Genomic DNA, 12,717 nt, shown 5'->3' with positions numbered 1-12,717 from the left:
AGTTACTGTTCCCACCCTAAAGTTGATTATTTTCCTATAAGAGTACGCCACATGGTGTTTTATTCCTCTTATACTACAGGGATTTGCCAATTTTTTTATTTATTAACTTCGTAGGTTTTGTCCTTTTGTAGTTACTGTTAATGTTCTGGAATGTCCATGAAAAATATAGTTCAAATATTCAGCAAAGCACAAAGTCTTGACGAAATGGTGGAAAAACTGAAGTTACAGCTTTACCTCTGACATTTACAAAGCGCTGACACTGGAGACTCCTTCCATAAATGATAAATCAACATCTTCTCATAGAAAGCTTGACCATATCAATGATTATGCATATGTCTTTGCTAAAAAATGTTTTTAATCTGCTTATCATTAGCCTTAGATTATGTGGAGCATTATTATATATAAACATCTTTGTGAAATAGCTGTTACTACTAAAACTATAATGTATTAGAATGACTATAAACCTTTCAGCCTGATCTATTGTCAGAGCTGCTTGTATGGAAAATGAATCACCACTTTGTGACCAGTCAGAATCACGAATTTAACAGGAACAGTAATAAATCAATAAATAATGCTAAATGCTATAAATGAATAGATAAACGATGATTTAATTCACACTGAAGCTTGTTTTTTGTGCAATCCGGTCTGAGTTGCTAGGCTATAAATTATCACATCAATCTAGACATTTAAACTGCTTCATAGTAAGCCTGAATCTGAAGGTTGTGAGTTTAAATCCCTTTAGAAAATCTTCTGCTTGATAAATAAAGATAAAATATAATTATTTTCAGAGATTATTTTAACTATGAGTAACATTTCCTAATAATCTGTCACCTTTGCTGATTTTGTAGACTTTGAGTAGTAATGAAGTATATTAAATTTTTACTTCAACATAATGTCTACAGATTCAGCTTTAGCACTACTGGCATTATAAAACATAAAATGAATGCCGAGGCATTTCTGAGGATTTGGAAATAAACTGTTTGGTTGTCGTAGCATTAGATGGACTGAAATCTACTCTCTCATTGGGACATCTAATATTTCACCTGTGTCTCAGAGTCTGAATGTATATCATATCACAGAGGAACATCAACCTGCTGTCTGGAAAGATCTGGAATTTTCTGTCTAATCCCTGGAGTGCAGTGCTTATTAAGGATAGCAGTTTTCCAAAGAAAAGCCAAACAAAATAAAAGTAAAATGCATCATTTTCCAAAAAAAACCTTTATTAGATACTTTTGTCCAAAAGAAAGACACTTTTTAGAAAACAAGTGTGATGATCAGGAATCTTAGACAAGTTCTGAATCTGGAGGCTTTGTGTGTAGAATAAATATATTGTTATAGAATTCCAGTCTCAGGACTGCGCCGTGTCCCTGCTGTAAAAGTAGAAGAAGAAACGTTTCCAGGCATGCTAGATGGCAATTTCAGGTTATGGCTTTAGCTTCTGGGGTAGAACATGGCGTATTTGGATGTGCGAAAGCCGAGCAGGTCTCTCATCTCATTGCGGAACTTGGACAGGTCCTGCCGCAGGTCGTTGAGGTTTTCCACCGTGGCCTGGTCTGTGCTCTGCATCTTCTGCCGCGTGGATGTCAGGTAACGATGCACCAGGCAGCACATAATCTTCTGGTAGTTCTCGTCCCTTTTCTGCTTCAGGTTCCTCCACTCCTGAAAAACGTAACCACATGATCAAATCAAATTCACAGGTACATCAGGTTAAATGGAAAAGTTGATGGAAAAGCATATGTACATGTGAGAAAGACAAGAAGAACCAGAGGGATGGAGAGGTGAGCTACTTATTTAATTTTTCTTCAGGTTTTTGGAGGAATAACATTTTTGAAAATCACAGTAGGTGTCTCCTCATAATAAAAGGCAAATAATCATGCAATATTCATGTAAAAATGACTATTTTATGGACAACTAGTCCTGCTAAATCATGGTAACACTCATTCACACCTAGGGGTGATTTATCATAGCTAATCCACCTACCAGATTGTTCTTTTGAACATTGGACCCAGAGGAAACCACAAGGACACAGGGAAAATATGTGAAACTCTACATAGAGAGTAACTAGAACTCAGGATCGAACCCAGGACCCTGGAGCTATGATGCAAAAAGCTGCACCTGCTTTCATTCACTGTAAGCTAATTACCATTTTCGGTAAAAGCAATCCCGTAACATCAGGGGGAAACAGTGCCAGAAGTCTGTCTCAACCTAGCAGGCCATTGCTCCCTGACCTTGAGCCTTTTCTGTTTTCATTTGGCCTGAAAACCAGAACCAAATAATCAAATCAGAAAGAACATTCGGCACCGCAGGATCATGATGATGTCCAACAGAGAGATCCAGTTCAACCTCCTTGCTTTTGCAAATTTGCTTTTTTTGACAACCGCAGCAAATTCCTTGGCCTTATATTTCTCGTTCATTAATTTGGAATGCTAGAAACACAAGCAAAAAGAGAGCAACATAAAATATTCCCATAAATATGAAAGAATCACACCAAACACTTTTTCTTAAGTTACAATATTCATGACTTATATTCTATTCATATATGACTTAACAATTGAACTTGAATTTGAATGCTCTGATGTGAGTAAAAAGACTAAATAATTGTTGCTGAATTGTTTCCTTACCATTAAATGATACTCAAACCACACAACAGCCTTTCATTAAGGCACAACTTCAGAGCTGTTGATTTAAGACTCAACTTAGATTTGATGTTAAGTGACTTGACTGTAACACCGGTAGAAAGTGAAGTTTACTGGTAATTTGACTTAACTCAGGAAGTTGGAACTCAGACTTGCGTCATTTGAGCTACAAAGCCACAAAAAACAAGGATGTCTCCATGAAAGCTTGTCTTTTTTTACCATCAAGCTAACCAGCTAAAATTAGTGCTATGAGTTACATCTACCTTTTAAAAACTGTGAAATATATAGTCAGTGTTATTGATTTAACCAACTGATGTCTCTGTATTTTGATTGGATGTTGCAAATACTTCTATAATCTCATTTAAAAGTAGACAAATGGATTTCTATTTACTGTTGTCATGTACTGAACTTCCTGTGGAGGAATTCCAAACTGACGAGGTGTTTTTCGGAAATAACAAATGTTATTCTTGTTTTAGTCAAACACATCATTAGACTCAATGTGAGAGCTGTTTATTTAAGACTTAACTTGCAGCTGTGACATGACTGAAACACTGGTAGTAAGTCAAGTTGAATGGACTTGTGGTTGTGGCAGTGGGGGCATGGTCAAGCACTGACTGTGAATGTATTGATGAGTTGCAGAGATGAGCAGGTAATGAATGAGTGTCTACACCTGTGTGTAGTCTAGGACAGCCAATTTATTTGCTTCCTTTCCTGTTCAGAACACTGCCAGACACCAGAGAATAACAAAACTGAATTTTAACTGCCCTGACTTGGATGAGATGATTAAATGCTGTGATTTTAGTTTTGTGTTTACTTATTTCTTTTTGGTGTGCACTTGAGTGCCGAAAGACGTAGCACAGAAATGTGCTGTTTAATAAAAAGAAAACACTCTCTCCATCCTCTGCCTCCTGTGTACTCCCCCCCCTCCCTATTGTCCAGGGGTGTCACAGTGTGTATACTGAAATTAAATTTCACTTAGTAGAATTAATGAAGCCCCATCAATATGTATTGAACCACCTGCAAGATCATAACAAATCCAGTCGCTTTGAGTTTGTCTTCTCCTGCTGGTCCAACATTGACTGACCTTGAGGCTGTTCTGTCTCTTCATCTTTCCAGTGGACGTGTGAGAACAGATCCACTTGCTCAGGCTGGTCACTAAGTAGCACAGCGTCTTTGGGGATGGAAGGATGTTAAACGGCGGAGGCAATGTGCATTTATCATCAAAGTAGCTGAGCCAGAGCTTGGCCCGGGCAAATTTCCACTCTTTGTCCTCATGGTTCTGTAGTCAAAACAATGTTGAAAAAAAAAGCATCAGATTAGAGTGCACATGTGGCCCAGTTAGAATCGCCTCCATTTTCCAGCCACAGTAGCATTTTCTATGAAATTTGTTTCTGCATTAATTCAATTTTAATTAAAATATTTCTTAATTAAAAAAAGCAAGATAACTGTACTAGCAATGTACTAGCTATGAACACATCAGAGGAAAAATGATCAACTGCTACTTCTTTTTCTCTGCAATGTCTCTATAAACATTTAATGAGAGGTTGTGTATGACAGGATAAGATGAAACCACAATTACAAGTTTGTCTTCCATTTTTGATGATCAAATAGTAAATGGGAACTAATTGCAGGTAGGAATAAAGTAGTGAGTGGGGAACTGAAGAGATGGCGGACCACATACGCGATAAGACTGGTCAGAGGAATCACTCATGCCAATCTTTTGGATTTGTCGTTTCACAACTGTTGCTAGTCGCTGTAGCTGAAACCATGGCAGTGAATGATCACCTGTCACTTTGTTGCTTGTTAGTGTGAACGTAAGGTTAAGTTACTGAATCGTGACCTAAACCTCAAAAGTTCACTCACAGCGATCTGTCTGAAACTCTTATGCAGCATGGCCACTAGAAGTTTGGTGAGAACGATCACGACGACAATGTTGTACGTGCCAACGATGAGGGCTCCCACGAACGAGCGCAGTTCCTCTGTGTAGCTGATCCTGGTCACGAACAGCGCCACGTGGGCCAGAGAGAAGATGTACCAGAAGAGCGCATAACATGTTCCCATAAACCTGAAGAAGAGAGACAGCAAAAGAGCCACAGTGACTTTAAGAGCCAAGGTCAGAGTGGGATACATGACAAAAATATATCACTTTACTTGAAAGCATTTCTACAATACACAATATGCCTCAGGATATACATATAGGTTTGCAAAGAAAATAACAACAAAACAGAAAACAAGAATTAGATGTCTACAAAAATAAATGATTTAGACAAATATATTCTACTATCTATATTCTATTACATTTTACAATTTTAAAGATTCATTACAAAATTTTAAACATCAAATCAGCTGCTTCCAATCTGAGTTTTTCATCATCGCTGAAAAAAAGAAAAAATATAACCATACCCGCAATATCAGAGAAGTGTATTTTGACATAATTGAATACGATTGATTTTATATAGTTATATTTCTGAACTCTAAACCAAGGGTGCCAATACTTAAATCTCAGCAAAAACAAGAGAGGATGTTTGTGTAAACTTTGTCTGACAATTCAAATATTACAAACAACATATATATATATATATATATATATATATATATATATATATATATATATATATATATATATATATATAAATGTTATAATAATAAATTTTATAATAAAATTGTAATAAAATAAAATAATAATTGAGTACTGGAGGTGACTGTGTGTGAACTGTCTGGTAGAAATGACATTCTAGACACAGATGTAAACTAGGTTTTATCTCATTCTGTGATGACTGTGTTTGATCAATCAATGGGCTGTACTATTTTAGCTCCGCCCACATGTCCCACCTCAACAGGCATGGTACCTTGGCAAAAAGTATAACCAGTTTCAGCACTTAGCTGCATCATGTAATGGCATTGATGGTGGAACTAGTGATGAAATATATATAGTTACTCTGCCAAACCTAGCCATGCTATAAGGCACCTGGAGGTGGAAAAGTACTGTATAAATGAGGATAAAACTGTAAAAACTAAAAGGTACGTGTGGAAGGCGTCGTTGCTCTGCTGTTCACAGAAGATTCCTTCGCAGTCCTTGTTGTCGTCTTTGCTCTTGGATGGATCCTTCTGGTCTTTTCCGTAAAGCTGCGTCAGGCCAATGGTGAAGGAGAAGAGCACCAGCAAGAACAGGCCAAGGAACTTTCCAAACTCCTGCAGCATCTGACCCATGGAGATCTGCATAAACACACACACACGCACACACACACACACACACACACACAATTTAAACACTTTACTTAATTCAAGAACTTATTCAGTATCTATACAGCTTCACAGACTGTACAGCTATTAGTCATTTCCAGACCCGCAATCACAGTGAGCCTCAGGCAAACATCAGCTCTAATTAAGACTTGTGAAGGCGTTCTCTCTTTAAAACGGTTTAAAAAGGATTCTGGGAGCTTTTTTTTAGGTGACTGTAAACTATGCCGCTCAGGAAGCATTTTAAGTTGCTATTTTTGGGCTGCTGTTTATTAAATGGGTATTCCAAAGTATGACTAGGTTGAGCAAATGAGAGTGGAAAAGCAAATATTTTGAGGCATGGTATCATTAATCAACCTTGTTTGGTCAGATATAATACTCTCTCTCTCTTCCACTGACGTTCCAGGAAATGTAGTGATACATTATAAAGAAATGTTTGGATGATACAGACGTCAAGTTAAACATTCTTCAAAGCTAAAAAAAAAAAAAGATACATTTGATAAAATGCTGCTCAGAATCAGTTGAGCTTACAGAGTTGACTGATCTGGGAATTGTCCTAATGGGCGTGGTCTAATATTCTGACTTGTCCTAAAGCAAAACTAAACACAATGGTATAAGTGAGGAGAATGGGGATTGTTGAATACTTCATATAGCAACTCTTCTAACTATAAAGTTACATGGTACAGTAAGGTACGCTTGCTATGTTTTACTTTCACTTGCTAAGTTTCTCAGACTCTCATACTTGAAAGTTTCAATGCTGTTGGAATTTCCGACCTCCGACTAAAAACCAAAGAAAACACCCCCTCAACTTGTAATTCCTAATTGGAAGTTACGTCAAATGTGGCATCAGTGTAACCAAAGCTGCGTGGGCAGAACAAGCATCGAGTCCATGTATAGAAATATGGGCGTGTCTCCGAGTCCATATGTGGAAGCCTTGATGTAGAGAGAAAAATATCACTGGCTTCCATACTGTATGTGCACATGTATTTTCACAGGTTTGCTAACAAGAGCTAACCGGAAACTATTTCTGACAGGATTTTTATATAATATTCATAACCCAGCTAGGACAACTTCACAATTTACATCTCAGTGATGTCACTTCAACCTTGCTTTTCTAATACAGTAGATGTAGCAACATGATTTTTGAATATCATCTGCTAAATTTTGGCCATCCTTGAGTGGAATGAGTGATTTAAACCTATCAGTGTCATGCCATCTCCTGGTGATTATTATCAAATCTCCACACGTTAGTCATGTAATAAACAAATTCAGCTCAACTTCTCTTCAAGCAATTTTCCACCCATGAGGAAGTAAGGAATAAAATGCAATGGGGAGTGCTTTTATAGGAAAATAATCAACAATACCTTGTTTAGTTACTGTTACCACTCCAAAGCTGGTTACTTCCCTATACCTATTATTTTGCTTTATTTCTTTTATACCACAGTAATTTGCCAATGGAATGCTGTAAAACAAATTAGTTTCTGTTTTTACGTACATTATAGCAGCTAAAAACATATATTCCCTCATCAGTCTCTCTCTTCTATCAAAAAAAAAAAATATATGGATTGTTCAAAGACACGGCAAACTCCTTTGTTCCTGTGTCAGAAAACTGACTGAAAAGCAGTGACAGTGGAGACTCCTTCCATAAATGTTCAATAAACTATTGTCATATCAGCTATTATTATTATTATTTGCATGTGAATTAGCAATTACTACAGATGCAATAACACATTAAAAAGAGTGCAATGATTTGCTTTACAGTAAGAACTACTCTCCGAGCTACTATCATAGAAAATGAATCAACACCTTCTGACCAATCAGATTCAAGATTTGAACAGTGTTGTTGTATAACCGACATTAACCTGACTGTTGTTTAGCTGATAACACTTGACTGCTTACCATCAGCACCTGAATATTTATTCCAATTTGTCGAAAGCTTTGAAAAGTGGCAATATTACGAACACAATGAAGTTGTGTTAGAAAATGAGCTCCATGTACCGTCGCTTAGATTTTGCCTGATGAGTGTGTGCTACCTGGGAAATGTTTATAATCATCATTATATTGGCTAAAATGTGGCTAATATAAACTAAATGGAAAGGCAATATTAACAGTTCCTAACTCAGACATATGCCAACAACTATGTGTGAGGAACTAGCCTTCTCATATTTTCTTAGATTTTTATCGTAAGCGATTACACTGAGCCATGGACTCAGACTCTTCAGAGTGGGTGGAGGATTCAGGCTCAAATGAACCGTTTTTCAATTTGTGTGATTCATTCTCCTGTCACTTTGAAGTCGAGCAGAGAGCAATTCCCTTGGCTAATCTCTCACAGGGCTGCTCTGCAGCACTGATTTAGCATCGGCGGGTATTGGTGTGACGTAGCATAATATCCAGATGGCCGAGTGCACAGGGTCAGAATAGCTTCCTAACAAATGAATGAATCCGGCTATACAAACATCCCAACCTTCACTCTCACTCTAGAGAAAAGGCAACGAGGAGAATGACTTACTCATAGATGATTCAGAATTTCTTGAATTATCTTAACCAAAGTTTAGCCAGACAGCCGTGACCAGCCACTGGGGGTGGACGGAAACATGGAGCAACAGCTCTTCCATGGAAAACGTCTGGAATGCTGCTGAGTCAACACCCAATGGGGTTTGTTCAGACACCAGATACAAGACAAATACAGGATTTATAGATAATCCTCACCAAAGCTTCCCAGTATCAACAAAACAAACAGATGAAGCAGAAGGAGGAACACCATGAGGCAAAGCTGATTATGTTCTGATATTGGGCCCAAGCAGGAATTATCTTTAACATCAACAGAAGTTCAGTGCCGTGTAAAAAATCTTTTATTTATTATGGCCCAACATGAAAGCATTTCTATTCTCTCAAGCTTTTTTTTCCTCAATTTTTTTTTTTTTTTTTTTGCTGTAGGTCCATTGTGTAATGCTTTTCGAGTTCATATTTTTTACTTTTTATTTTAGTCTATTTAACTTGTTCTGCTTATTTTTAGTTCTGTTTTATTATCTTTTCATCTAATTTTATTAGCCCATTCTCTTGTTTTGTGTGTTTATTAGCTCTTATCTTCTTTAATTGTGTTAGTTAATTTTATTCAGTCTTATCCCTGCGTGATTATTTGTTGAGTTTTTAATTCTATTGTAATACTAATTCTATCGCCTCACACCTAAACACATGCAGAATGAAAACAAAGACGTAAGAGAGGGATGACACATGCTGTGTTATAAAGAACAGTTTGTATCAAAGACACAGATAAAACTGGCTGTATATACAAAAGGCTGGGTAATTTGTCTGTTAAGTATCTAAACTGGGAAAATTAGTGAAATACACATTTCCTCATTTCTATATACTGTAGCTTCTGCCAGGAAATAAATAACATGGACGTCTTTCTGTGTGTGAAATGTGTCCTAAACTTTTCAGTGGCCCGTGATGGGTCAGTGACATGACATGCATTTTTCTTGCCCAAGTCCAATATTTTTCTATATAATAATTTAATAAATACATGACATACATCACATTAATCTACAATATCCCTTGTATATGCAGACATTTTTAGTTTATTAAAATAGAATTCATTTTAGTGAAAACGTCATTAAAAAAAATGTCAGGTGGTGTGACCGTCTGACCATACTATACTATACTATACTATACTATACTATACTATACTATACTATACTACAGGATAACATTTTAATCCTTTACATTCATAACATTTTGTAAAAACAGGACAGCTTTCAAAACTTATTTTTCAGTAAATAACTGATTTCCTCAAATTTGATGGGACATAACAGACAACAAAAGACTTTTATTTTGGCAAGATTTTAAGAAAGAGTGGGCCGGGTATTGCATCACAAAGAAGACCTCAAGTGACCATGACAAGGCAATGACAAGCTCAGTAGCCCTTTCACAAATATAAAAAAAAAAAAAAGTCATTTTTGAGCGATAGTTAGTGTTTTTCAGTTTACCGCGTCAGGTGGTAAGACCCCAAGAAGACCCTTAAATGTGTCAATATAATAATAATAATGTTTATTTTTTAAAGAAATCTATATATAAGCATGATTTTTAAGCACAAAGATTTAGATGGGCGTCCAAGTAAATGCCTATTTTGTTTGAAAAGAACCTGATAAGTCACGTGGCACAACCACTAAGTCAAATGGTGCAACATGGATTTAAACAAATAAATTCTATGTCAAACTGTGGAATAACATGCATATGTTTTTTGTGTTTTTATATCATTCTTCAGTCTTTAAATGAAAAAATCCGATGTTAAAATTGTTTGAAATGTTGCCATGTGTATGAAACATGTCTTACACACTGTAGACACTGTATGTATTTTCTATAATGTGCATAATTAAATATTATATTAAATATTATATTTTTTCATTAATGTGTGGTTGCGCCACCTGACATTTTCTGGGTGGTGAAATTTTAATCACCTTATCTGTCATTGACCCTGACGAAGATCCTGTTTGAACATGGACATGTGACATTAAATTAAATGTTACATGTCAATTAAATGAACATGATATTCTGATAAAGTGTAAAGTATTGAATGATGATATTTTTGTTGGGACAAATTTTGCACTCCACTCTATAAAGTACCGTGCAGTGACAACACAGTCAGCCAGTGTACTAAATGTCTGGATGTCTGAAGTCTTTAATCTCACTAAACAAGGACAAGAAGAGAGAAAAACAGAGAGTCTGTGTGTGAGAGAGAAATTCCTTCCATATTTCTGAGCACATTTCCATGCTGTAATGCCAAGCAGTGATGTCACGGCGTGAGCTCGTCTACTAGAACAGAGACAGCATGGAAAAGGTATTCGTGCACTCAAAATAATGATTATAGCTATAATAACAACACATCATTCAGTACACAGTTAACCCGCTGTTTTAAAGTAATAAGACATCCAAAACCAGCATGACGTTACTCACAGCTAGAAAGCAGCTAAGAACTCATACAGTACATTCGACTGTATTTTATATAACTGTCCTGTCACTGCTATTACAGAAGCAGAGAAAGAGATTTTATGCAACAAATCCGCATGAAGCAGAATACCCGAAGGTCTACGTGCTATTTTGTGTGCGACCTTGAAAAACCGAAAGAGATCAGACACAGAACTGGCAGAGAAAAAGAGACCAAAGGAAAGAGAGGGGATTGATTTTGACAGAAGAGACAGAAAGCGAGAATTCTCTAGAATCCATCTGGTTATCAGGCAGGTCCTGTGGGCATTACATAATCAAAACCGGAGAGAAGCGATGTGCTTTTTCCTCTGCTTTGCTATTCTGATGGATTGTAATAATTATGTGTGAGCTAGTGTTGATTTATATGCAGCCAGATCACTAGCAATAAGCTGGCATTTGTCCTTAGCTGAAATGCAAGCTAAATACAAGCTAAATACAAGCTAAAACGTGTCTGTCAGGTGTCTAAATGCTAATAATGTACCTCAGAATCACTCTACATGCGTCTATAGGATAGCATCTGCTTATTTGAGTTATTTTTTGCTAATCTGAGTTACATTTCTGGAAGCTAAATATGCAAAACACACTCCACACCTACTGAGTGCTAAAGTACAAATAAAGCAAATGAAGGTATTCAAAATGGTGGATACAGCAAGGCTCAGTTGGGCTAAGAATCAAATATGACCGATTTCCTCTGTATAGTCTACTAGCAAAGACATGTCTGGTGTCTGAAGTTTGCTTCTTTACATTTGCACTGGAGCTACAAAGCTAATAGCTAGCAAGAAGTAGAAGTCTATCACTGCGGAAATATCTTCCTCAAAACCTCGTCCAGTTCTCAGACTTGTGGTTTAGCACACAGTGGGACATGCTGTCATCTATAAACCATGAACTAAACTTCACCATGTAGCTTCACCTTGTATTAGGGCGGCCATCTTGGATTGTTCTTCTATGTTTATCTGAGTTAATTTTTACACAATAATTACACCCCTTATTCCCTTTTCACCGAAGTTGTTATTTAAAAATGAGAATGTTGAAAGCAAGTTAATTGAAAAATATTACAGGCTTCTATTGTTAGCCATATTAGCCTTGTAGCTTTAGTGCAAAATTAAAATAACAAACAGACGAATTAGCTGATCGAATACATTTGGATGTATAATTGTGTATATTTGTTGTTGTTTTTTTTTTCCACCAAACCATTTCTTAAAATTCCTGTCGACCATTAGGTAGAGAATATTTAAAAAATTATTGTGTTGATTGAATAATCATAAAGTCATTAAAAAACATTGTTAGTTGTCATTTAAGCAGTCAAACATCTGGGGGTGTGCTGTTATAGAAAAATAATCACTGACGAATCAGCAATCAATAATAATAATAATAAAAAAAATAATAAAAAAGTGTTTTATTCCTCTTATACCACAGAAAGGTGCTGATGGTTAATTTTTTTTTATTAATTATTATTTATTATTATTATTTTTATTATTATTTTTATTTATTAAAGAACAAGACTATTGTGTATTTTTATCCGTTTATAGTTATGTTTAATGTTTTGGAATGTCTCCAAAACAAGATACAGACATGGACAAATTTGTTGGTACCCTTCCACGAAAAAAGAACCCACAATTTTCTCCGAAATAACTTGAATTGGCATCAATCATTTTTAATAAAAATCTGACTTTGCTTTTGATTTTTGATTCAACAGAATAATTGAATCAAAACAAATGAAAATGGCATGGACAAAAATGATGAGACTCTTAACCTAATATTTTGTTGCACAACCTTTAGAGTATCTGTAGCTCTCAGTGAGACTTCTGCACCTGTCAACAGGTAGTTTGTCCCACTCTTCCTGAGCAAACTGCTCCAG

General features: G+C 36.1%; 1 protein-coding gene across 1 annotated transcript in view; it reads right to left on the bottom strand.

Moving 5' to 3' along the window:
* Window positions 1-1,199: 1,199 nt before the first annotated feature.
* trpc1 (transient receptor potential cation channel, subfamily C, member 1) overlaps window positions 1,200-12,717 on the bottom strand; it is a 35,542-nt gene continuing 24,024 nt past the window's right edge. The window contains exons 10-13 of the mRNA XM_026944825.3: window positions 5,662-5,852; window positions 4,500-4,701; window positions 3,721-3,915; window positions 1,200-1,659 (exon numbers count right to left, since the gene is read on the bottom strand). Of these exons, the coding sequence (XP_026800626.1) occupies window positions 1,432-1,659; window positions 3,721-3,915; window positions 4,500-4,701; window positions 5,662-5,852 (816 nt within the window). The 3' untranslated portion in view covers window positions 1,200-1,431. The remainder of the gene's footprint in view (window positions 1,660-3,720; window positions 3,916-4,499; window positions 4,702-5,661; window positions 5,853-12,717) is intronic.

This window comes from Pangasianodon hypophthalmus, chromosome 1, assembly GCF_027358585.1.
Source record: "Pangasianodon hypophthalmus isolate fPanHyp1 chromosome 1, fPanHyp1.pri, whole genome shotgun sequence".
NCBI lineage: Eukaryota > Metazoa > Chordata > Actinopteri > Siluriformes > Pangasiidae > Pangasianodon > Pangasianodon hypophthalmus.
This window is presented reverse-complemented; position numbering and strand designations above follow the sequence as displayed.